We start from the raw sequence: 23,051 nt of genomic DNA on the forward strand, positions 1-23,051 counted from the left end.
AGGCTGAAGGTGAAAGATAATTAAGATTAACACAGTCTTCTGAAAGACAGAAATTTCTGCACTAGATAAGCAAGCCACTTTTCTTCCAATTTTAGCCACAGTTAGTAGGTGTGCATCCCTTACTGTCCCCTGTTGTGCTGGAGGGGGGAGAGCAGGGCAGGGAGAGGAGAGGGATTAGCTGCCATGGGAGGAGGGACCCGTGGGGACGGAGAATGATTTGGGAAGGAGAATGCCTATGGGAAAGGGGGGCTCAGGGCCCTGAACCAATTCCCTCAAAATTGCTCTTAAAAATCCTCACTAATGTCAACAACACAGTGGCAATCCTGTCAGAAGAACTGGGATCTGCAGCCCCACCTACTGTGCTCGTCTGCCAGAGAAAGAGGGGAAGCCAGAGAAGAGGGGACCTATACCAGAAAGCTCAAAACTTCACAGCGGTGTAACTTACAGAATAGAGCTAATTCTTCCTTAATATAGAGCAAATACCTACAGACTATGCAGTTCGTTGGCGTTTCTTCTGCTCTGTTTGTGACAAACAACTAAGACACCCCTTGGGCTGGTACACACCTGTAATCCACAACATGGCTAAGGACTGCCAGTTACTAGACCAGGATATGAATAACAACTATGAACTAAACAATGCAAGAAGATAGTGAATTTTAACCACAACCATGGGTTCAGAGGCTGATTAACCAGTCACCCAGTCACGGCATCCTTTACAACGTTTTCTCTTCCCCTTCCTTGCAGGCTTTTGCCACGATGCAAACTCTAGAAAAGACCAATTCATCAGTGAGTCATTCTTTATCTAAATGAGGTTTGACAGAGAAAGTCAATTATGTATTAATGCTGGGTAGTTGTCGTGTTAGCAATACCATATGTACTGCCACTTCTATATCAGTCTGTAAAACTTGAATCTGATATTTCAAGAAGGTAACAGCTTCCAAGAAACATTACATCAGGGTTCAAAGATGACAAGTCTTTTTACTAATGAACTATTCATGTACTATTCTGCTTTGCATGTCATTAAAATAGATGCCTGTCTAGACAGGCTTCTTAGATAAAAATTTTTAAAAAAAAATGGTTGGTAAAAGAGCTTCTCTGTATACCCTCTTCATTTACATTTGCTGTTCTCCATTATCCATCTTCTTAAAGGGGGTGGGAGGATTTGGAGAAAAAAAGAAAGCATAGTATCACAGTCATCTGAGCCTGCATCATATACCTCCATGGACAGCTAACTTGGCAACGTTTAAAGTGACCTGGTTATCTGTTCAGTGTGAGGATGCACAGAAGCTGAATTCAGATTTACAGAAGTTGTCACTGTCTTTGTTACCACTGAATTTTTAACTAGTCTGTTGTTCCCATAAACCCAGAGTGAATACCTAGCACTCAACATCCAAAATGCTATTACTAACATGGTTAAAATGGAAAACCAAATGGGAGGTTAACTATAGCATTTTATACAACTGATGGAGATTTTCCTTTTTCTTGCCAACCACAGAGACTTAAGCAGGTTTTGCTTTCTTTGGAAGTCTACAAAGCTTTTCCTCTGCTCTCCTAAAACAGATTTGTAAAAGTCTCCTTCTGATGCAGAAGTCATGGATGTTTGGCTACGATGTTGCAGAAAGGCTATCAGAAAACATAGCATACTGGCTTTTGAGGTACAAACGCTTCATTCTTTCACAAAACAGGAGATGAGAAGATGCCATTTGGACTGCAGAAGTTCTGTTAATCCTAAACTAGACCCCTAAAAGCTTACGAAGACTCCATCATCCCATGAAAAGCAGCACGCTTTGTGAGCACTGTTTTCAGTGTGCAGAGAAAGAAGTCTTTGTCCATTACAATAGGACTTTTTACATAGTAACCATATACAAAATATAACTATTCAGTCTTACTTTCCTAATATGACAAACTACTTTGCTACTTCCAGTTACTTTTGGAAGACAAAGTAACTGCTATGCTATTTGCATTTTACTTTAAGATTTTCCTTTAGCTAAGATCAGCAGGACACTAGTGATCAACACCATGGACCACTACATCATCCAACAAATATGCCAGAGCCTACTGCACTCCTTTCCAAATAAGACAAAAGGCAAAGATAACTGTACCTTTTCTGGAGACTAATCTCATTAAGTACAATCCACTTGTCCTTACCTGCTTGTTCTACCTTGGACTGACTCTTGTAGCCACTTCAAGAAAAAGCATGTCCTTTTGCTTCTCAGGTGGAGAAGGCACAGTATGACCACACTAAGAAGTCCTGCCCTACGCAGGGAGGTTCAATTAGCAACTACTGAATGCAGTACCTTGAGCTGCTTCATCTCCATTGCATGACCAGTGCCAGCAGACTTAACCTTCAAACAATTCCCTGCCTGCCTGCCACAATACCCTCTCTGGGCAGCAAAATGATATTTGAGACTTAGTTTAATCTGAGTTAGAAGTGGATATGGTTGGAAATTTGGCTTGAGACAGCACTTATAGCTTCAGCTAACACAGCAGTGGAGACAACCCCTTACACCGAACACAAAAGCAAATGTTGGCTTTTACGGAGTGTGGAGAAGTCCCACATCAGTTTGCAATGAGAGAAGGATGCGGAAAACTCCTACTTTCTGTGACTAAACAACAACCCTCCCCTCAACCTACCTACATGCAACAGGGGATAAAAGAAAGCACAGAATGACCTAGACAAAAGTTTGCCCTGATGATTTTTCTCTCACTGCTCCCAAACTTACCTGCATCCCTGTGTTGACATTCAAAGACCTGTTAATGAGCATGGAAGACATTCATTTGCATGCTCAGTCTCCAAGGATAACCAGTAAAAATGTTAAAGTCTCCAGGGAGGTCAAGCAAACTGACACAATCCCACATTAATACCTACATCCTAAAAAAACCCTACAACACAAGGCTGTTTAAAAAGGTGGGGACAGAGGGGATTACAGAAGGTTGCAGGAAAGATGTGAAACAACAGAAGCCTGCAGTATTGCTTTATCCCATGTAGTGTGCTCTTTGCCTATAGGATGCTGTTCCTTCAGAGTTACCTTATTTATAATAAAAAAGAAAAAATGTATTGATTAAGCATAAATGTAGAAGATTGCATGTTAGTCAGAGCTGCATCACACCCTAAACGTGCACCTAGCAGAGGCTTTGGGGATCTGCACAGATGGTGAGAGCCCAGACAGGTTAAAAATTCAAGGCCTTGCTGCAGCTATGACCTTCTACAAAAAAACTTGCTTGATTGCTATGGAACAAATAAAGGCAGCTCTGAGATTTCATTATTTCTGTATAATGACTAATAGTCAAAATGTATATGGAAACCACACACTTTATTTTGTTGCAAGTTTTCTTTGCAATAACGCTACAAAACAAACACTGCTTACTCCGTACTAGGCTCTGTGTTAGGTTCAGACGTGTATCAGCAAAAAAGCAAAGCCCACTCCGCTGCTCAGTGATAACTGTCAGCAAAAAGCAATTACCAGCTCTAGGTCTGAACAAACTCAGCCTCTTTCAAATTATGATTTAGAAGTCCCTTATTATTTTAACCTTTCCAAGCTATACTATCACAAGGCATGCTAGCACTAAGAAAAAACCTGAATTTCTTAGAAATTAGTATTTTTCCCCTTCCTGGCAAATCTGGATTTCACCAGATGAAGCCAGTGTCTATCACATGCTTTCATCAGGCTCCAATACACCCTGATCAGTCTGCTAAGTCCTGAAGATACTCAGGAGTTTTCTCCTCCATTTCCAGAGGTGAATCTGTTCTGTAACATACTCACTGAAGCCCAGTAATGACGAAGTTACCATCCCAAGGTACTTATTGAAAGAGGTTGTGGAAGATTTAAAGTACTAAAGTACCTCCTTTTGGCTCACTACCAGGCTAGCAAGTACTGCCTGGCCTCTCTGAAGCACACCCCAGGTAGGACTTTCCTCAGCCATCACCTCGCCCTACAAAGTTGTGCTAGGGAGAAGCCTTCTCCTGCAACTCGGACACTTCTGACCATAACTATCTTGCTTTGGTCTTGGAGAAAAGTTACCATCTTCCTATTATTTAAATACCTGATGCCAAAACAGGGAAGGATGACAAATGTCATGGCTGCTCTAAACTGGAGATCGTGGAGGAGGAGCAGGGTGCATCCACGGGCAAGGAGCAAGTGAGACACCCAAGGTCTGGCTGAGCCCCTCATTTACTGAGCTGAGGCACTTTGAAGGACACCAATTCCTTCAGAAACACGAATTTCAGGGCAAAACGCTCTGTGTCAATTACAGAAGCAAGCAATACTACCTCTGAAGATCACCTTTTCACACAGAAGACAACATCTAGGGAGCTCTCATTGGCTTACACTGAAATTTTCAATGAGGAATACATTTTAAACACTTCATATTTCTTTTTCTCATTTTGCTAGCAGAGAGCAAGGCAGATGAAGCAGATACCCAGTTTCACCGCTGTAAGCAGCCAATGATGCAGTAAATGTCCACTTCTGTGAAGTATCTAATAAACAAGACATCATGTCCTGACCACTATCAAGATACCAGAGGAATATTATTCACTTAAGATGGACTTACTTCTGCCTGGAAGATCTGCAACACACAGATCAACAAGCAGTATACAGCTGCTTCTAAGAAGAATTTGAGATGTTCTTTTGTCATGAGTCCAGATTTATTTTGAGCATTAAATGGCCATCATGTAGAGTCAGTCTTTTTTTTTTTTTTTATTTTTCCTTGAAGGAGTTAGCTGCACTTTCCTGGTCACACATTAATGGTTTAAAAAAAAAAAAAAAAAAAAAAAAAAAAGCAGTTCTGAAAACCGTGTTGTAGAGTCATCCTCACCACAGCAGAAAAGGCAAATTGAAACCAAAGACAGGAAACAGACGGGCATATGCTACCAGGGGAAGAGACTTGAGAAGAGTCCAAGCAATTATGTTGATGAAGCTCCTCAAAATACCTTTCAAAATAACAAGAGCAGAAGTTAAAAATATTTAAGGAAAACAACTGTAGGATATAGCCATAAGTGGGTTTTTATTTGAAGGGCTGATAGTTTCTAACCTGCACTTAGATATATAAATATTTCAGCCAGCCACAACTGCTTTACATCCCAGTGATTTGATTCAATGCTCCATTTGAAGAAAACATGGAAATCCAGCATTCCTCAGAAAGGATGTTGTGTATCTATTTTAAAAATATTAAACACAGCAGAAATGACAGAAAGCATCATCTTAATTGTAGCTCTGTACTGAAGAGGCTTTTGAGAAAATAGACTGTTTCAAGGTTAGGAGGAGTCTGGAGAAGCACAACAGCATAACCTGTCCTTCACTAGCACCAACATGCTGCACCCGGGACAGCAGAGAGAGCTTGTACCATTCCTATGGAAAACACACAACGCATGAGACAGCAGCTGCAGAATCACACACATCCCAGTGCTGCAAGCACTGCTGAAGGCTACGGTAAGAAAAATAAAGCAATTCCCAAAGAGGGATGGGTCTTCTCACCGGCTTTGCTTGAAAGCAGCACAAGGTGCATTTTACATTGTGAATGAATGTACTTACTCCTCAGTGTCCGGGTAACTGGCCCAAGCATGTTAGCTTTAAGCGCAGGGGCAGAAAGAGTAAGAGATCCCCCATAATGATCTGGAATTTTGAAGAGGATGGAAAATGAAATTAAAACAACAGAAAGGGGTGCACCATTAGAATAAAAGCACCTCCAGTAGTGATACGCTAACCCAATTCCAACAATTATCTTTAACTGCCTCATTAATTAGCTATTGTCATTTCCCCTCATTCTCTACTCACAAATCTCTGTGCTCAGCTTTCCACCACATGCTATGCACAGCGGTTGCAATGCAGAAGGAACAGGAATATTGGCCAAACGTTAGCCTGGTTGTTATTTGCTTCCTTGAGAACAAGGGAAACATCAACCCTGTGGAGCACTGCCTGGTAGGCGCTGCAGATGCAGCCTTCTCACGTGGAATTCACCAATTAAAAAAGAATTTATTGGCATTTCTTTAATTTTAAGTCAGGGCATCTCTTTAATGGCTCACTTTTGCAAGAAGCATTTCTCTAATGAAACAAAATACCATACACGCACACGGTTTTAATTCAACCACAAGCTGCATGGTGACAGCCTGGCGATGGGTGATACTCCAAGCATCTCTACCTCTCACTTCTAACCACATGCCAGTGGAGCAGAGTCCTCCCAGGACACAGGGGCTACACCCCAGTGCTCTTCAGAAACCTGGAGTCACACCCAGCCCACAACTCTCCAGCAGAGGGGACGGAAATGAATGACCCATTTGATGGTGCTGTTAAGAATCACTTTATTACATGGTAGACAAGGGTTCCTCTGCAGTGCGTTGTGTTTTAGAATCACTGCTGGTTTACATCCTTCTCTTTCTAAAATGCATGCAAGCCACTGGTTGTGAAAGTAAAGGTCCTTCATAAATGGTCCCTTCCCACCACTTCTGAGGCTGTGGAGGCACGGATATTCTTCTGAGCAGCAAAACCATCCTAGCAGTTGCCCGACTCCCAGCTCCTACTCATTCCTGCTGTTACAATACCCATCAAATCGCCCTGCTATAGGTGCTTGCAGCTGTCTTATAAACTGGACAGGGGAACTGATGAACGTCAAAAGCAACCCAACATTGTGGCAAAGGGCATCTTAAACCCAAAGACATACACTGACCCTGCTCAGCATCCTGCGGCCCCAGAGATGTGCAGGGGAAACAAGGAGGTTGTGTAAAAAGAGAAGCAGGCAACCTGCTCAGTGTTGCTCCGCAGCTTCAAGTGTTCAGGGTCCACAGCCCTGGTCAGTATTGGGAAGCCAACTCTACATTACCACTGCTCTCTCAAACTGAGAATACACATTCTGCTTTCTTCCACGCTGCCTCTCATACCTGAAAGAAACGCTGAACGCACCCACACACCCAGCCAAAGTCATTAGTTCTCAGTACTTCCCCTGCTAGGACGCACACTCTCCCCTCAAAGTGTCAACAGCTCTGAAGAAGGGGACTTGGCAAAGCAGCAGCCCCATCCTGCTGTAGAGCATTGCCTCCCTGCTCCCTTGCATCCCTCCTCTGACTCAAGAGAAAACAACCCAAGGAATTGTATCAAATGAAAGTAACCAACAATAGCTAGCTCAGCTATTTAGGAAAGCAACCTTTTACACCACTCCATATGAAAACAAGGGTTACTCTTCCTCAGTTTATCTTGTGCTTCATAGGCACCTTCCAGTAACACTCTGCTTTGCATGGGTCCTTTTGGAGTAAAAAATGGAGCAAAGACAGGAGAAAACACACCGAAGAGCAAAAACAACTGGCTGCGAGACTCCAGGTCAATGCAGCATGGGATTATTCACATTAACTCCCTGTCCCTCTCCCCTAGAAGGCTTTCAAAAGCGAAATGCAGAAAGTACTCAAGAGCATAAGCATTCACAACTCCACTTAAACATAAAAATCAAATCAAAGATTTCTCGAAAGCTTTCAACTCCCAGCTCTGAAGTGGTTACTATGGAAGAAGGTGTTTCTACTGCACTATAGTCTATAAATTAATGCTGCAAACTTGTCCTTTTTCAGCGTGAAGGTAAATGGATTGCTTTAAGCATCCAGGAACTGAAATAACATGCTATATTTTCAGCCAGGAAGTGCTGTTTTCTCACTCATATTTATAAACTGAGTATCTCCTCCTTGAAGTTCCAGTTTAAAAAGAAAAATGCAGCTAAAGCTGCCAAAGGTGCAACAGTCATGTGATGAGGCTTTACAGACTGGACAGTGCTGTCGAACCAAACAACAGAAAGTGGTAAAAGAGAATGTAAAACAAGGCTTTAGAAAAGATTTAAACATTTTGCAGTTTGCATCTACATTTTGAATCCTCAATTCTTTTTTCAAAGGACAGTAAAAGCTGAAGTAATTGGTGTAGTAATTGACTTCTTTTTTTTTCTAATTTCACATGGATCAAAAGCAAAAATGAAACAATTCTCTTCCTTTTACCAGACAACTTGCTAGACCTTCTAAGTATCTGGCCAGTCTTCAACTGCAGCAACTACAGAGCAAAGGGACCTTTTTTGATTTCAGTGTAACATTTGTAAGGACTTTGCTCATGCAGCAGGGCAGCAGTGCATCCGCCGTTCCCCAGCACTGCGTGCACGTGTGCCTCCTTGGAAAAAGGCATTTCCCAAGAGCGATAAGCGATCGTTCCAGGCATGCCGGTTCAACGACAGACAGAGAAAATGCTGAGAAGCACAGAGGCAAGAGACGGCAGAGGAGGAGAAGCTGCCACTCTGTCAGCTGCCTCCAAGCAGCCACCAGGAAGGGGATTGAAACAGGTTGAATTTGGTGTCCGAGCAGGGAGCACACAGCCTGGGGGCCACTGGTTGAAGATCCCTAATTTAGATGATGGCTTCTAGCAAAAAAGCAATTACTGTGCCTGAGCAGAAGTGAAACAGCCAGAGCATTTCAGAGGTTTCTCATCAGCAGGAGGTACTTTCTGAGGACAGAGAGGACAGAAGGAGCATGAACAAAGTTGCTCCATGAAATGCATTTTGAAGATGAGTTTGTCTCCCCCACTGCTTTGCAGGAATTTCCTTAACTTTTACGGCCTGCATGCTCATCTCAGTACTACTGCTGATCATATTGACAGATAATGCTTTGATAGTCAGACCTCCCAAAGCTTTCATAACTCTGCTGAAATCTAAAATTAGACAGCCAGTCACCAAAATACCATTCACTGTTGTTTCAAAGAGACATCAGAAAAACCTGACCGAGCATTCTGTTAGTCAGAATATAACATACAAACCCACATTGTTCAACAATGTTTCACATGTGTGTAGACAGTGCAATACATTATAGAAAAATTATTTTGTCAATGACAATTAAAAAGTCTTTTCAGACAAATGAGCTACTGAGAAAGCAATTCTTACGGCCTTACCCCCTTAGCAAAGGCTAAGCAATGGGTACAGTAGCTTGCAGGCAAGGGTGGGAGAAAAAACACAAGGATCTTGTGGCTTAATGGGCAGCAGTTTACAGAAGCAGATTCAATTTAAAACACTAAACATGCCATGGCAAAATTTACTGTACAGATTCTCTCAACCACAGATTCATCAATACAACAGCTAACTCAAACATAGCCATCACACAAAAAGCACTGCAAAAACTACAGAGCTCCACTTCTTGAGCTACTTATTTTAAGGGAAATGTATATTAAATGGTCAGTGTTAAACATCCACTACATAATTTTGTTGTAGATATTTCCGAATTATTGCACAAATTTAAAGACTAACTCCTGAGAGCCTGTCGACTACCTTCCACTGCTTCCTTTCCCATCTACATCTCGCAGCTCACTTTTAGCGATTACTGTTTTGGGAGCCTGGAAAATCAGTATAGGAGATGGATACACAGGGCCCGTTGCAGAAAGCTCATTTACAGCAGCATCCCACCACTGGCATACACATGTGGCACCTCTTAGATGTTAATAAAGGTCAGGCATGTGACATGAGGAGCCTTAACATTCATGAAGGAGCAGGGTTTGGCAGGTATTCCCATTTAATAGGTAAAAACACCGCAGCAGATGTATTTTCTAAAAGGTGATGCACAAAGTCTGCAACAGAGTAAAATTAATACCTAGAGACCATGCTTCAACTTGACTTAGAAAAAGTAAGTCTGATTTCACTCCTGGATGATATAAAGAAACTCTCTTCTGATACAGGATCTGGCTTTAATACAAACCAGTTTATATGCCTGTGATATATAGTACCTTTCATTAAATTAATATGAAGTGGCACAGCCATTAACAGCTGATACAGCCTTAAAAGGACTGCTGGCACTTGGGTGCTAACTTTCCCTCTCCAGGACAGAGAACTGTCTCGTTCCTTTTCAGTAAAAGCATTGAATGCTATTTTCATCCTTAGTTACTGTTTCTAAAAAAAATAAGCTACCACGATCACACCTTCTTTCCCTCACTCCAAGTCATATGCAACCTCGGGTGGTTTTGTTGTGCAAAGGAGGGTCTGTACACCCTCCTCTCCCCTTGTAAGCAACGATGAAGCTGGCTGGGATGACTAACTTACGTCAATGGCATATACTGCTCAGCTTTCCCATCATTATTGTCTTCCTCAGCCCTGCAAGGAAGAAGAAAATGGTATTTTGCTTATGGTTTGCCTCCACCACCAGTACAGACTGTGTTGTCCATCCAGTCTCAAACACTGGGACAACTGCTTTGGGCAAATCCCGTATTTCTTGCACCAGCATGATCTTGCTATGTAAACTTTTCATAAAACTATTGCAGAAAAGAAGTTAGACAAAGGCAAAACCTGTCAGCCTGAAATTTCCCCAAATATCAGAATACTCTCAGTAAGGATGGAAACAAGGTAATAGCATCCACTGAACGAAGTTAACAAAACACCATCGTAATAAAAGTAACATATGAACAGTCCAACAGTGCTAGGCAGCAATAAAGCACACTGATGCCCACCATCAATAACCCGTGTGCCTGTCCAACACTCCTGAGCACAGGCACAGCTTTCACTTCCAAAAAAGCGTCAATAAATCTGATTTACTTCGAGACCAGTGAGAGAAGGTGAAATACCAGGGAGGTATTCTGCAGGGAGCAGAAGTCTTCCAACGCTCCCAATGATTTACTTAAGCAGTATAAAAACCTTCTCAGGACTTCTTGCACAATGAATGCAATCAACACTAAAAGCAACACTGACATCTTGCCAAATGCACCCGTGCTATGGGCTGCTCTCCCGTTTACCCCAAATCATACCGTTCGATCAGCTTTAGCTATTGGCCCCTCTCTCCTTCCCCTTGCACTCCCAAGGTCTTGAGGAACAGCGTGAAATCCTTCATTTACAAACAAAAGTGGAGTTTTCAACAGAACCCAGAGTAACTTTCTTTATCGAGTAGAACTAGGAAGTGCTCACATAGTACTAGCTAAGTACTAAAAAAACAACCCCTGCCTGCTCAGTAAGGAGCATGTGCATCCTGATGGCCTATGGAACCACAGCACTGCACCGAGACGCAGCTGAGCACTGAAGGACGGCAAGTACATGAAGTGACATAATGAGTCCTTTCAGACAGCGACAGTCTCCAAAACCCCAGTGCACACAAAGGGGAGGCAGTGCACAGAGGGATGCAGGACTGCAGGCACAGCCATTAAAAGCTGCTCTTTAGTGCAGGGAACCATCAGGCCCAAAGGCAGCAAATATCACAGTATGATGCATAGTTACAGCTCAATAGGGAAAAAAGTGTTTTGCTGGAATTAGGAATTTGTGTTTGGACTGGGGTGGGGTAAACAGCAGAGGTGAAGCATGCTTTCCTCTACACTACTGCTGTTGGCTTTGGCGGTTTGTTTTTTTTTGGTTTTTTTTTTTTTTTTTTGGGGGGGGTGTTTATGGTTTTCTGTTGAATATTTCACCCAAAGGGGAAGAAAATGCTCTATTCACGGCAAGAACATTTCAGTAATTTCACCTACTTTTCCCCAGCTTTTAAGTTAAATACTCACATCCCCACTTTTCATGATCTCAAGTGTTACACAGAGTAAATGTGACAGTTCTGCTTGCACACAAAGAGCCAGCACTGCAAGACTGCTCATGGAAAAAGCATGCTGTGAGCTACAGGAGCTGTATTTTAAGGCACAGAGAAGTTGACTGCTCCTGAGCATAAAGCCACTGGGCTTAACAGAGAGGTCCTTTTATCGTTCAAATAGTATTAAAGGAGTTAAATCCAATATACGGGTAACTATGCTACAGCGGATTAAGTGTCCATCCTGAAATTTAAAAACTCCACTTAACCCCAGACAGATTCCAATTAATATTAACTACTTTCAGGACAAGTTCAGCTCAATGCTAACATTTGGTGCAGACCCTAATAAAATACTACACACTCTATCAAACATTTTCTTTTTGATAGCTGAGAAGTATGTAAAAGTGTTCTTCATTAAATTTAAATGGACTCATTAATAAAATATTGAGGATGTGCTACTTTAAGACATCAGAAAAAAAATAATGTATAAATCGGTGATAATGTTATTTCTATTTTTAAATACATCCCACAGAGGCACCCAAGATAGATGAGAAGTGCTAAGCCCACCCCACAAGCTTATTTATTTATTTAATACTTCTTATGTGCTATTTTTAACCACAGAAGACAGCAAAAGGCATCCATTAGAAAAATTATATTGGTTAGAGTTTTCCTCACACGGGTTAGACAAGTGAGGCATCTGGCTGAATGCAGCGTTAAGAAGAGATGGGGTTTTTTCCCCCTCACTTTCCTATAGGTTTCTGGAATAAAAAAGCAATTTTATTTTTGCAGCATCAGCTAGGCCAGAACTTGTATCTGCAAACCTCGGTCAGTCCCTACTCACTCCCCAGCCCCCTCTTCCCACTCCTCCACTTCCCACAAGGTTTAATTTTGTAACTAATACAGGGTTTGAATATGTGCACAACATGCTTACCACATAGGGACAGTTAAAATGGAGATGTATGGGTTTGGTTTAGGTTTTTTTAAGCCTCAGTTGTGCACACAGAAAAGAGAGGAAATGCCATAGTCTCATAGTATTGCATCATTCTGCAGAAGCCCTATTCCTTTGGGAGAAGAAAAAATTAAATTTTTTTCCATTTTTTCAGTAGAGTTAAAGGAATTTATCTTAGTTATGCTGGTTTTCCTTAGGAATCAAGATTCTTTGGTGAGCTAAGAAATGAAAGGAAGAATGTCCCATCCTTGTCTGTCCCATCACAAATACAAGTTTTCATGTACAAAAATGCCAGAGCTACCCTGTCAAATTATTTACTTCGGAAGAAGAAATCTTGACTTGCTTTCTATATGTCATCTTCCTAAATGGTTGCTTTCTTTGAGGAAATACAGAGTGTTACAGAGCAGCAAATCTTCCCTTTTCCTCCCCTTTGAAGAAACAAAGCCTGAACTCTAAGGAGGCATGCTAGCACTCCCGAGCAGTTCCTACCAGGGTTTCTGGTGGACCAGGAGACAAAACTGTACACAGGCATTTAGGTGTTATTTCAGGAGGCTCTGCAAGCATTTTAAGTCTCCTCCTAACTTTGTTACAGAACATACAGCCTGAACTGGATGTGTATGTGCTGCCTGGCCAGTTAAACAGCTACAGACAATAAAAAGGGTATAAAATACAAATTTCAGAGATAACACAGGTCTGGGTCCCCATAGAGAGCCCAGGGCAGGGTGGGAGCACAGACCACTCCGCGTGGGGCACAGCACTGCTCAGCAATTACATGGGCAAATCTAGGTGGTAGTATAAGTCAGGTAAGCACAGGTCTGGGTAGTTAATGCATATGCAGCAGCTGGATTTCTTAGCAGCTATTTTCCCTTCTTTTTAGATTTTGCACAAAGTGAGTTTTTGTAAACAAAAACATGGAGGTTTTTGGTGTCACTCAGAACAAGGACAGTTTGTTTGTTCTACCTGCCTGGAGATAAGCTCAGTTTGCTGATAACAGGCATTACTGAGCCCATAAATGGCAGGCTTTTATTCATAATCTATTCATACATGGCACTAACAATGCTTGATGACTAAGAAATACTTGAATTTCTAAAAGAGGTAGCTTTCTCTGTAGTGGAAAGGTCACATTGCAAGCAGCTGATGCACAAACCAAGTGTCACCGGCAGAAAGTTGGATAAAAAGCAAGTAATGCAATTTTGTGGGTACAAAAATCACTACTAAAGTCAAGATCCTGGATAAATATTCAAAATATTCTCTGTATTTGGAATCCAGCCTCAGGCCAGGCCTGGCTTGGGCAACAGAGCCTCTGATACAAGTTTGATTCCTGACTTATTTCTGAAATATTCTGAATATTCTGCACGTGGGCCTTAGAAAGCAGACTACAGTCTGCCAGTAGTAGGCAGGACCCCAAGCAAATTGCCTGCTGAAAAGCCAAATTTAAGAGTTCACATATTTCTTCCCCCTTAAGTACTACATTCAATGACATTAAAAGAGGTAATTTCCAGGGCATACCATCCATCCTACATTCCTCAGACCGCCCAAGGAGAAGAAATGTGAATTATCTGCCCAGTTTCAGATTTTTGCTTGCAACCGGAAACTGCTGGGACTTAAAGCCTTAAACTCTGAATAAGCTTATTAAGCAGTTATTCAAGAAACTAAGAAATGCTATTTTCAAATTTGTGCGTGTCAAAACTATACATCACCCACCCTCTCTTCTTGTAAGCGAGGAGCATGGACACACAAGCGACTCCATCTCAGAACCTAAAGACACACTCTTCCAGGCAAACTTTCCCACTTGAATAAAATCCTCCTCCACAATTACAAGTTGTTATGCCACTCTAACGAGAGGAAGCAGATACTTAACATGTCAAACGGCTTCTTTGCACGACCTGATGCTGTAAATTTAACATTTCCCCCGAAGTGCTGTTCATATGTACACTTGTGCAACATTTAAACTGAATACATAATTCTAACGCTGTCAAAATAGTTCATTACTGGGGTCTCATCAAATTCCACAACCACATTGTACAAATAATATGCCTCACTACAAAAGCATGCTCGTGATTCAAATTTTCATTTACTAAAAGATTTATGTTTCTATCAGTCTTCTGTGTATGGTCACAAGCAGACTCAGACCCTCACTGCAGGGAGTGAGCATTCACACACTAAGAGAAAATTCTTTACACTAAGCTAAAGTCTGATCTGGAGAGCAACTCACATAAGCAGTAAGGGACTGGAAGGTAAGCTATATTTTGTTAAACCTGCCCCCCATATAACATTGAGTTTTCCTGACCTCTACTATTTTTATTTTAGCAACTAAGCAAAACAATGCAGCAACTACCTTGGGTATGCAAATACTCAATCTCCGAGATATTAATTACTTCCATTTATCTGAATGGGGACTTAAAATTATCTGTAACTTCTGTTACCAATTTTGCCAGACCCCTCTCACCTATACAATTCTCTCCAGCTCACAAGGTGCCTAAACATCCAGCTTCTGGGATATTTTCAGCAACGCAGATGTTTTGGAAGGACAAAAATCCAGCAACACTATCAATTTAGAAGAAGAATATTCTGTTGTTTTCTGGACACAGAATAAATATGCTATTTAAAATACATTATTGATATATAAAATCAAGAAGCCTGATAGGTAATTTAGGATTTCCAGATTCTGACCCTTTTATGAACTAGTGCAAGGGAAGAAACATGGTATGACAAGCACAGGAAGAAAGAGGTTTTCTGATACCAGTTCCATGCCAGACAACCTGATTCCTTTCTCTGTCTTTTGAAAACCACACTAGCTTATAGTAGGGGAATTATTTTTCTCTCTCCAATGGACTGGGCCTAGAATGTACACTTCTAACAGGTCTGTCAAAGAGGAGACCCGAGATCTCTTTGGCATTGGCAGGTTCTGGAAATAACTGACAAATTTCTGTTTAAAACTACAGCTACTGAGGAAGTAATTTCTGTAGGCATAACTGCCCTTGACAAAAGCTCACTCATGATCAGTCAAACCAGCCAAACACAAACCTCCTTGAAAAGAAACAGTGATCTGGAGGACCACAAAAGATCTCCCATGAATTATGGAAAAGCCAGGTTGTGTTGCAGCACTGTAAGTTTCCACCTCTCAGCAATAGCTGCAGAGATGCTGAGTGCTGAACAGGAGAGGGGAAAACAACAGCTGAGCCCCAACAATGTGAACATTTCACACTTTAGTATGGGAAAAGACAGACAGATCCCCAAATCCACCCCTTCCAAGCTAAATACATGACCAACTGTGACTCCTTAAAGAAACTGAGGTCCTAAACACCACCAATAAAAGTGGGGGGGGAACAAAAAAAAAAAAAAAAAAGGTAGTATGAGTAGTCAATCTCATGAACACTAGTTACCCTGGAAAGCAAGGTAGGCAATCTTCCACATCATCCTTTTTCTCTTCCTGGGAGACCCTATTCAGCACATATATAATGTCTTTTATACAGCATTCAGCTCCATGTGTCTGGAACAAGTTCATTATTTGGTGCAAGCCTCTTCATGCCCCTTCTGGAAGAGAGGACACCAACCAGACACGCCAGCTTCAGTTCAGTGGGTTTTGTTATGGGTTGGTGGTGGGGGTTTCTTGGTGTGGGTTGTTTTGGTTGTGGGGGTTTTGGTGTTTTTGGTTTGGTTTTTTGTTTGTTTGTTTGTTTTATTTCATCCTGATTCTTTCAGGTTACTGAAGCTACAAATCCAATTCAAAAAAAAATTTTTTTTTTTGAAAGCAGAACTTGAACTGTATTTCTGTTGGGAATAAAGGGGAGTGATTCATTTCAGAGGGTGGAGTGAGGGAGAACAGAACTTGAAAAAAATCAGAATTCAGAACAACAGGGTGAAAGGGAAAGCACCTGAAATAAGTGCTCACAGTTTATCTTGTACGACATCTTACAGCAAACTGCCAGCACCAAGTTTTGGGGAAAGTTTTTCATATTCAGAAAATGTATTAAAAACCAACCAAACCCAAAACAATTCAAGTGCCAAAGAAACCCATAAGATCAAAAAAAAAAAAAAAAAAAAAATCTACTCCCTTATAAAGGGAGGCTGGAAAAAAATTAAGAAAACTACCTTCGAGCATGCAGGTGTTTCAAGAGGTTACAGAAAGTAAATTACATTCAAATTTAGGTAACAATAGTAAGGTCATTTTTCTTGGTCCCTCTACACACTAATGTAATTTTGCTTTGAAACAACAAATAGGAGGACATTGTGCATACTGAAATACAAGTATTTAAAACTACTGCACACATGTCTCAATTGATTTTCAGGTTAAAAAAACATTTGCCTTAACCTACTGGTACACTTTGGCCACACCCATCTTAGATGAACCTACCATGTGGTAGTGTTATATTTGCACCATCAATGATTGCTTGTGCCAGTTCGTGATCATTGCTCTCGAAAGCATGTGCAGCAGCCTTGAGGGCATCCCAAATCTCTTTGCGACCTTCGAAAGCTGGTGCTGTGTCCCAAAACTCGTCTCTCTTACTGCGCAACTGTCCGTCTGTCATGGGGTAATCACTTTTCCATTTCGGTTTCTCTTTTTTCAAGGGCTGATTACGACCAAGAGCAACTGTGGAGGAGAAAGAGGAAGGGAAATTAAAAAAAGGTAATAGCACAAAATTACTGAAGTGCCCTTTGGTTATTCTGTTTAAGATCTACGGAGCTAAAGTTTACTTTTGGGCAATCCTGATCCTTTTTTTCCATCTCCTCAAGGCATCAGCTCCCTTCCCCTGGGCTCCAAGTTGGTTTTACTTCTTAGAAAAATTGAGGAGCTGCCTCCTGCTTGCTGATTTCACCTGGACCCCTGATCACCCCACAACTTCTCCCCAATCTCCCCAATAACTCCGCATCCCTCCGCTTGTGCCGTGCATGCGTGGCTGCGAGACTCACACCCGACACAGACATCTTCCAAAGGCTGTAGCAGCAGTACAGCAAGACGTCCTTTATCGCAGCACTGGGGTGCAAGTGAGACCACACTGCATCTGGATCTCCGCCCTACGCTGCTAGCAATGCTTTCTGCTCAACAAATGTGATACTGTTACTGCAAGAGTTTTAAGAGGCTAAAGATTTTTTTTTCCCCATCATGTCCTTTTAAACAGTTTTAATTCAGAGTAAGTATATGTAGAAAAGCAAATAAGATGCACAAAGTCTAGAATTGTCAGAGACAGAAATCTCTAAAGAATAATCCAGGAATCCATCAAGCTTTAAGAAGTGGTTACCTCATTCACAATAAACATGAAAGCATTTGCTTCATTTTAACTACAGCTATTTTTGTGTAATAGCCAGTTAAGATAATCACACCGGTATAACGTTGGTGGATTAAAACTACCTGCTTACTTTAAATTACAGCACTGCTAAGACCATGCTAAACCCTTCTCTTCCATTTGTGTAAGGGGTTATTTCAACTTCTGTTGAAAGGAAAAGGAGACAGAAGGGAGCAAACTTCAGTGCACACCAGGAAGAATTTCTCCCTGCAAGAGTTAAAACCCCATTTCCTTCAGCCCCCTCCTGGCAGTGAGAACACTACAGGGAAGAGAGCAGCGACAAACCACGAAAACAGTTCTCACCATGGCTCAGTACTGCAAAACCTTGAATACAGTTTAAATGTCTCCCAGAGGAAATGAAGTGTCCTTCAACAGTTAAACTAAATTTGTGTTTGTAGCTGAAAATAAGCAGCACCTCCATGGGACAGGTCATAGAAACATGAATACTGAAGGCTCTTGAAAGACAGGTAATCTACATGGGACTGAAGTCAATTAAGGATCCCACCACATATGATGCTGGAGAGCCATCCCCTCCTACCCTCTCCGTAAAGAGCCCTTGCCATCCCAAGAGAGCAGAGGAACCCCAGCTGTTGTCAGGCCAGGGAAGCATGAAGAGATGCAGTCTGTCACCCCACATCCATGTTACCAAGGCCAAAATATCTCTTACAAGAACGAGACACCACAGCTGCTGTGATATCAAAGCCTGCGGAAGAAAGCTGCTGCTTATCAGGTGCTCCTGGCTAGACTGCAAGGATGGGAGAGCACCAGGACAAACACAAGGGTTTACATTTAGCATTCTGTATCCCACATACGTCCTTAGAGATAACACGAAACATTTCCTTTCTCCAGACCCTCTTATTTTTCTGGCAGAAAGTTGACAATAGCTGACAAAACCCCTTATATCTCTCCTCAATCTTACTCCAGCATTCACTTTTCAATGGAAGAATAGTGTAATGTCTAAATATTCTTCATAGTTCTTAGTCTAGAGTTACACTGTATCTCTACAGTTAACTATAAACCATATTTACAGCGAAGAGTGTGTGTGGGGGGTGAGGGGCATGACTGAGAATACTAAGTATTAATATATCGGAAATACTAATTTTAGGTAAGCTGTAACATTTTACAAAAATAGTATTTAATTCAAATATTCCTTCTCCCTCCTTGATTTTTTTTTTCTGCCACAGATACACTCAGCTGTTTTCAGAACAGCACTTGACAACAAGCATTGGGTCTCAGGGCTGACCATCAGTGCCTGGTGTTGCAGCAGGCATATCAACTTCACACAGGCTTTAAGGAGACCAAAACACATACGTGAGGTTAAACCTCGTGCCCTTACACAGTCTGACTTTCTATGACCAAAGAACTACCTACTTCAGTTCATAACTCAGAATGACATCCACACTTAAGAAGCTGTCAGAATGACATTCACACTTAAGAAGCTGAGACTTAAGTCATTGAAAATAGGATATTTAAAAGAACTCCTGATGGTAAGGTGACATTGCCAATTATGTGAAGGCATGAGCCTTCTTCAGATTAAAAAAACACAGCAGAGGATATATATGCATGGAAACAAAGTCAGATCATAATTAAAGTAGCAAATGACAATTGCATGGCACACATGCAATGACTCCAGCTGTTACTCTGTATCCCATGCAGAAACAAACAATAATAAACTTCTGAATCCTTTCAAGTGACCACAAACATTTCTTGCTTTTTTGTTTCCATGGGATTGCTTCCATGAGATTGCTTCCATTTGCTTTTCAAAGAAGTGCTGACCATTTAACAGATTTCAGAACAGCAAACCCAAGTGTTTACAAAACACCAAGTTTCCTGGCAAAGCCCAGCCCTTACTAGTCCAAGTGTCAGCTGAGCACACGCAAGCTGGGAGCAGATGATGGTCCAGCCTAGAACAGTGGTGAAGGAGGCAGCCCAGACAAGATGGACTGCATGCATTAAACAGTATATTATGACATTGTAAAAACATACGTGGTAAAACATTTAAACAAGGAATTGTTTCTTTATTAAGGCTTGTAAGTCAGAGCATGAAAATTGCAGACAGACTGAACAGGACGCTGTAAGAAATTTGGGTCAATGGGCATCTTTTCTTCCATTCTACTTTGGCTAACGTGTTTGCATATAAATTCAACGAATGCTAATGTATCCCACAGGACCCTCTCCTTCTCCCCAAACATTAATTATGAAAGCAGGTTAAAGGCACTTCCCGCAGTCCCTGAGCACGGCGGCGCTTCCTGCACACAGCCCTGCCCGCCCGTTATCCAGCACCACCGCAGAAACTGCAACAGGCCACTTCTCTCCCTTGCTTCCCCCTTTGCCTAAGACAGCATCTGAATATATTGCTCTTCACTAGACAAGAATAGCAGGGGAGAGACTGAAGAGACAGAGATCCTAACAGTCTCAGATAACTTCCCCCTGGAGATACAATCCTTCTTACAGAGATGGTAGTGATGATAAACCCAGTGATAATTTCTTTTTTCAAGTTGGGAAGAAGGCTAGTGGAAGAAAGTGACTCTACGAATGCCTCTAAAGCCAAATGCGCTCTGACAAGCCATCCATCCCTGTACCAAGCCTTTAAACACAACTTGTCTTTGCAAGCCAGTATTCAGAAAGGTCTTTAGCATGTTTACCATTTATTAGAAGTGTTTCAAGAGTCCCCTAAAAGCTTTATGCCCTCCATCCCAAAGAAATATTAATCTCTCTCTAGCTGTGTGGATAGATAGAGCAGAAGGGATACAAGAAACTTAAGACATGTAAAAAACCTAATGTGTTAAAGGGCCCAAATCTCTCGCTGTGGGAGAGTGGTTTAGTCACTAAAGAGAAACAACACTACATGAATTTCTACAGTCAAAGTTTCGGACCACATCAAAGGACTTTCCCTTTTCTGTAATAAGGCTGATAAAAACTAGACAGAACAGGCAATGAAACAAACACCAGCACTCTGAAAAACGCTTTGTCAGGTATTTACAGTGTCAGTTTTATATTCCCCACATCGGAAGTAAACTAGAACTCAAAAGAAAATGTTTACTTCATTTAAGGCCATGCACATCAGAGGAACAACCAACTTGGAAGATCTGGAAGAGAAAGTAACATCCACATTAATTTTTCATCTTACATCACTTCAACATAAGTAAGAAATTATTAATATCCTGCTTGAAAATATGAATAGTTTTATAAATGCCAAAAAGGCATGTTCTCTCTGAAGCAATACTGGAAGCTGCGCATCTCAATAGATGGCAATGGTTGATATTTTTGGCAAGAGATCTATTTAGAATAAAAACTGAAGACCATTAACAGTCTACTTTTCAAAAAGAAAAAGATCGGCACATTAGTAACACTTCAAAATAATTTAGGCTGTTCTTGCTCCAATAGCTCAGATATTCAGGTGGTGCTGTGCATCCCAGAAGAGGGGTAAGATGTTGGTGACAACCTGCTGACCAACTTTTAAGCTCAACATGCTTAACAGAAGAAACCCAAACCTATCTAGTTGGGCACTCTGGGATACAGCGCGAGGCTGGGGCAGGAGAGGGGATCGCAATAACATGCAGCGGGCTGGGAGAAGCAAGTCTCATCTGAACTCAGCATCCGCCCATCCGGCATGTCTGCCATGCAGGTGTCCCTACACATGCAAAATCTAAGCACTGCTCAAGCCCCCTTTCCTAGTCAAGCATCCCTTATTAGACTGTTTAATACCTCAAAGCAACCTAAAAACAGTGGCTGACAAGCAGTTGGCTGTTTCTGTCCCATCAGTAGGATTTAGCGGCATATAATGTGTTTTCCCTTCACAGCTAAGTGAGTACTCCAGGATCCTCAAGGTAGCTAATACTGTCTGTCCCACTAACCTTAGCTCCTCGCAAACTACAAAGTCTTATTTTTCAAAAGTAAAGATGTATTTCTCCAGTCCTTGCAGACTATTTTATAACCTGAATTATGAAGGCTTGTTTCCTTTCCCTGCAGCTTCCCATCAAAGCAATGGAATCAGTAAGGTTATCTACATTTTGAGTGAGCTTATGCAGATAAATCCAGATATTTAAATCAGTTTCTTAACAGAATGTCAAAAAATGTCTATGTAGAACTTTTTTTTTTTTTTTTTAAACAGCTGTTGTGTTTGTTATGTCGCTATCACTGTGGATCACAGTATTGCCGCCTCCTCCAAAGCAGACCAGATGAGTAGGAGCAGCTGGTAACGGAAGAGTCTCATACTAAAAGCCAATATCCAGCTAAAGCATTGATAATTCCTAGTTTATACACCCATGAACTGTAGCACTCGATAATCAAATTGGATAATATTTCTGCCCCCAAGGGCTTACTGTCAAATCAAATAACGCAAATGCAACAGCTGAATGAGACATCAGACAGCTTATAGCCTCTGGAGAAGGACAGGTAGACCTCTGCTTCAATCGTGAATTAGATTTTCCTCCTTCCCAGTTATTGACCACGCAGGTAACCCTGTAAAAGAGGCCACAGGATTTGGTCCCCTGTTACAGCCCAGAGTTACCTCCAGCAGCTGAGCTAAAACTTAAGTGTTTGAGGAAACGTCTCCTTTGCTGTGAGCCAGCCTTACCTTTTCCCTCCCGCCCCGTTTCTTCAAGTAACTTTCACCTGTTTTTTAAAATAATGTTAGGAATAACATTTGGCATGTTGAATTCATGCAAGCGTTCCACAGTTAATTTCTTCCTTTTCCTTTGAAACAGAAGCATATGTTGCTTGTAGCATTAGTCTTTCGCTGCTCTTGTAAGAGGCAGGAGAAACTGTCCCAATTTGGCTAAAGCATGTGTTGGAAAAGTCTCCGTGCACACACAACACACCCAGGGCATGGAGAGCCTGGCAGTGCGGTTCCCAGAAGGAGACATTTGGACCGGACATGCCCTATTTTAGGATTGGAGGCCCAAAGCTGTTGATCTCTATGCATCCACCAGCAGCTATGTGCCAGAGCTGCCAGAACAGGGCCTTTCAGTGCTTCCGCATCTCTGCAGACGTGTACGAAGACCGACACACAAGAGTTTCTGAGGAAGGCTGACATGGAGGGACCCTCAACCTGTGGAGCATGAGTTAAGAGCAGATACAGGCAAGTGTTAGAAGATAACATCAAAGTGTTGCAGTGACACAAGTATCAGGAGAATCTGGCAATATTTTTGATTGGGTTTTTTTCTTTGTTTTGTTTAGGAGAATATCTAAAAGATGACAATAACTGCTTAAGTGTTGAGTGATTAAAAAGATTTTGAATGAACTTTGAGGAAAGGAGCAAGAGCGCCCAACAGAAGTGCTGAAGGAAGGACAGAAAATCACCAAAACCATCTAT

The 23,051-nt window shown here is 41.6% G+C and overlaps 1 protein-coding gene across 1 annotated transcript in view; it reads right to left on the reverse strand.

The window, feature by feature from the left end:
- The window catches only part of UBTD2 (ubiquitin domain containing 2), a 53,369-nt gene that overhangs the window by 6,837 nt on the left and 23,481 nt on the right, over positions 1-23,051 (reverse strand). Inside the window, exon 2 of the mRNA XM_075715689.1 lies at positions 16,804-17,040. Within this exon, the coding sequence (XP_075571804.1) occupies positions 16,804-17,040 (237 nt within the window). The remainder of the gene's footprint in view (positions 1-16,803; positions 17,041-23,051) is intronic.

This window comes from Pelecanus crispus, chromosome 8, assembly GCF_030463565.1.
Source record: "Pelecanus crispus isolate bPelCri1 chromosome 8, bPelCri1.pri, whole genome shotgun sequence".
NCBI classification, from domain to species: Eukaryota; Metazoa; Chordata; class Aves; order Pelecaniformes; family Pelecanidae; genus Pelecanus; species Pelecanus crispus.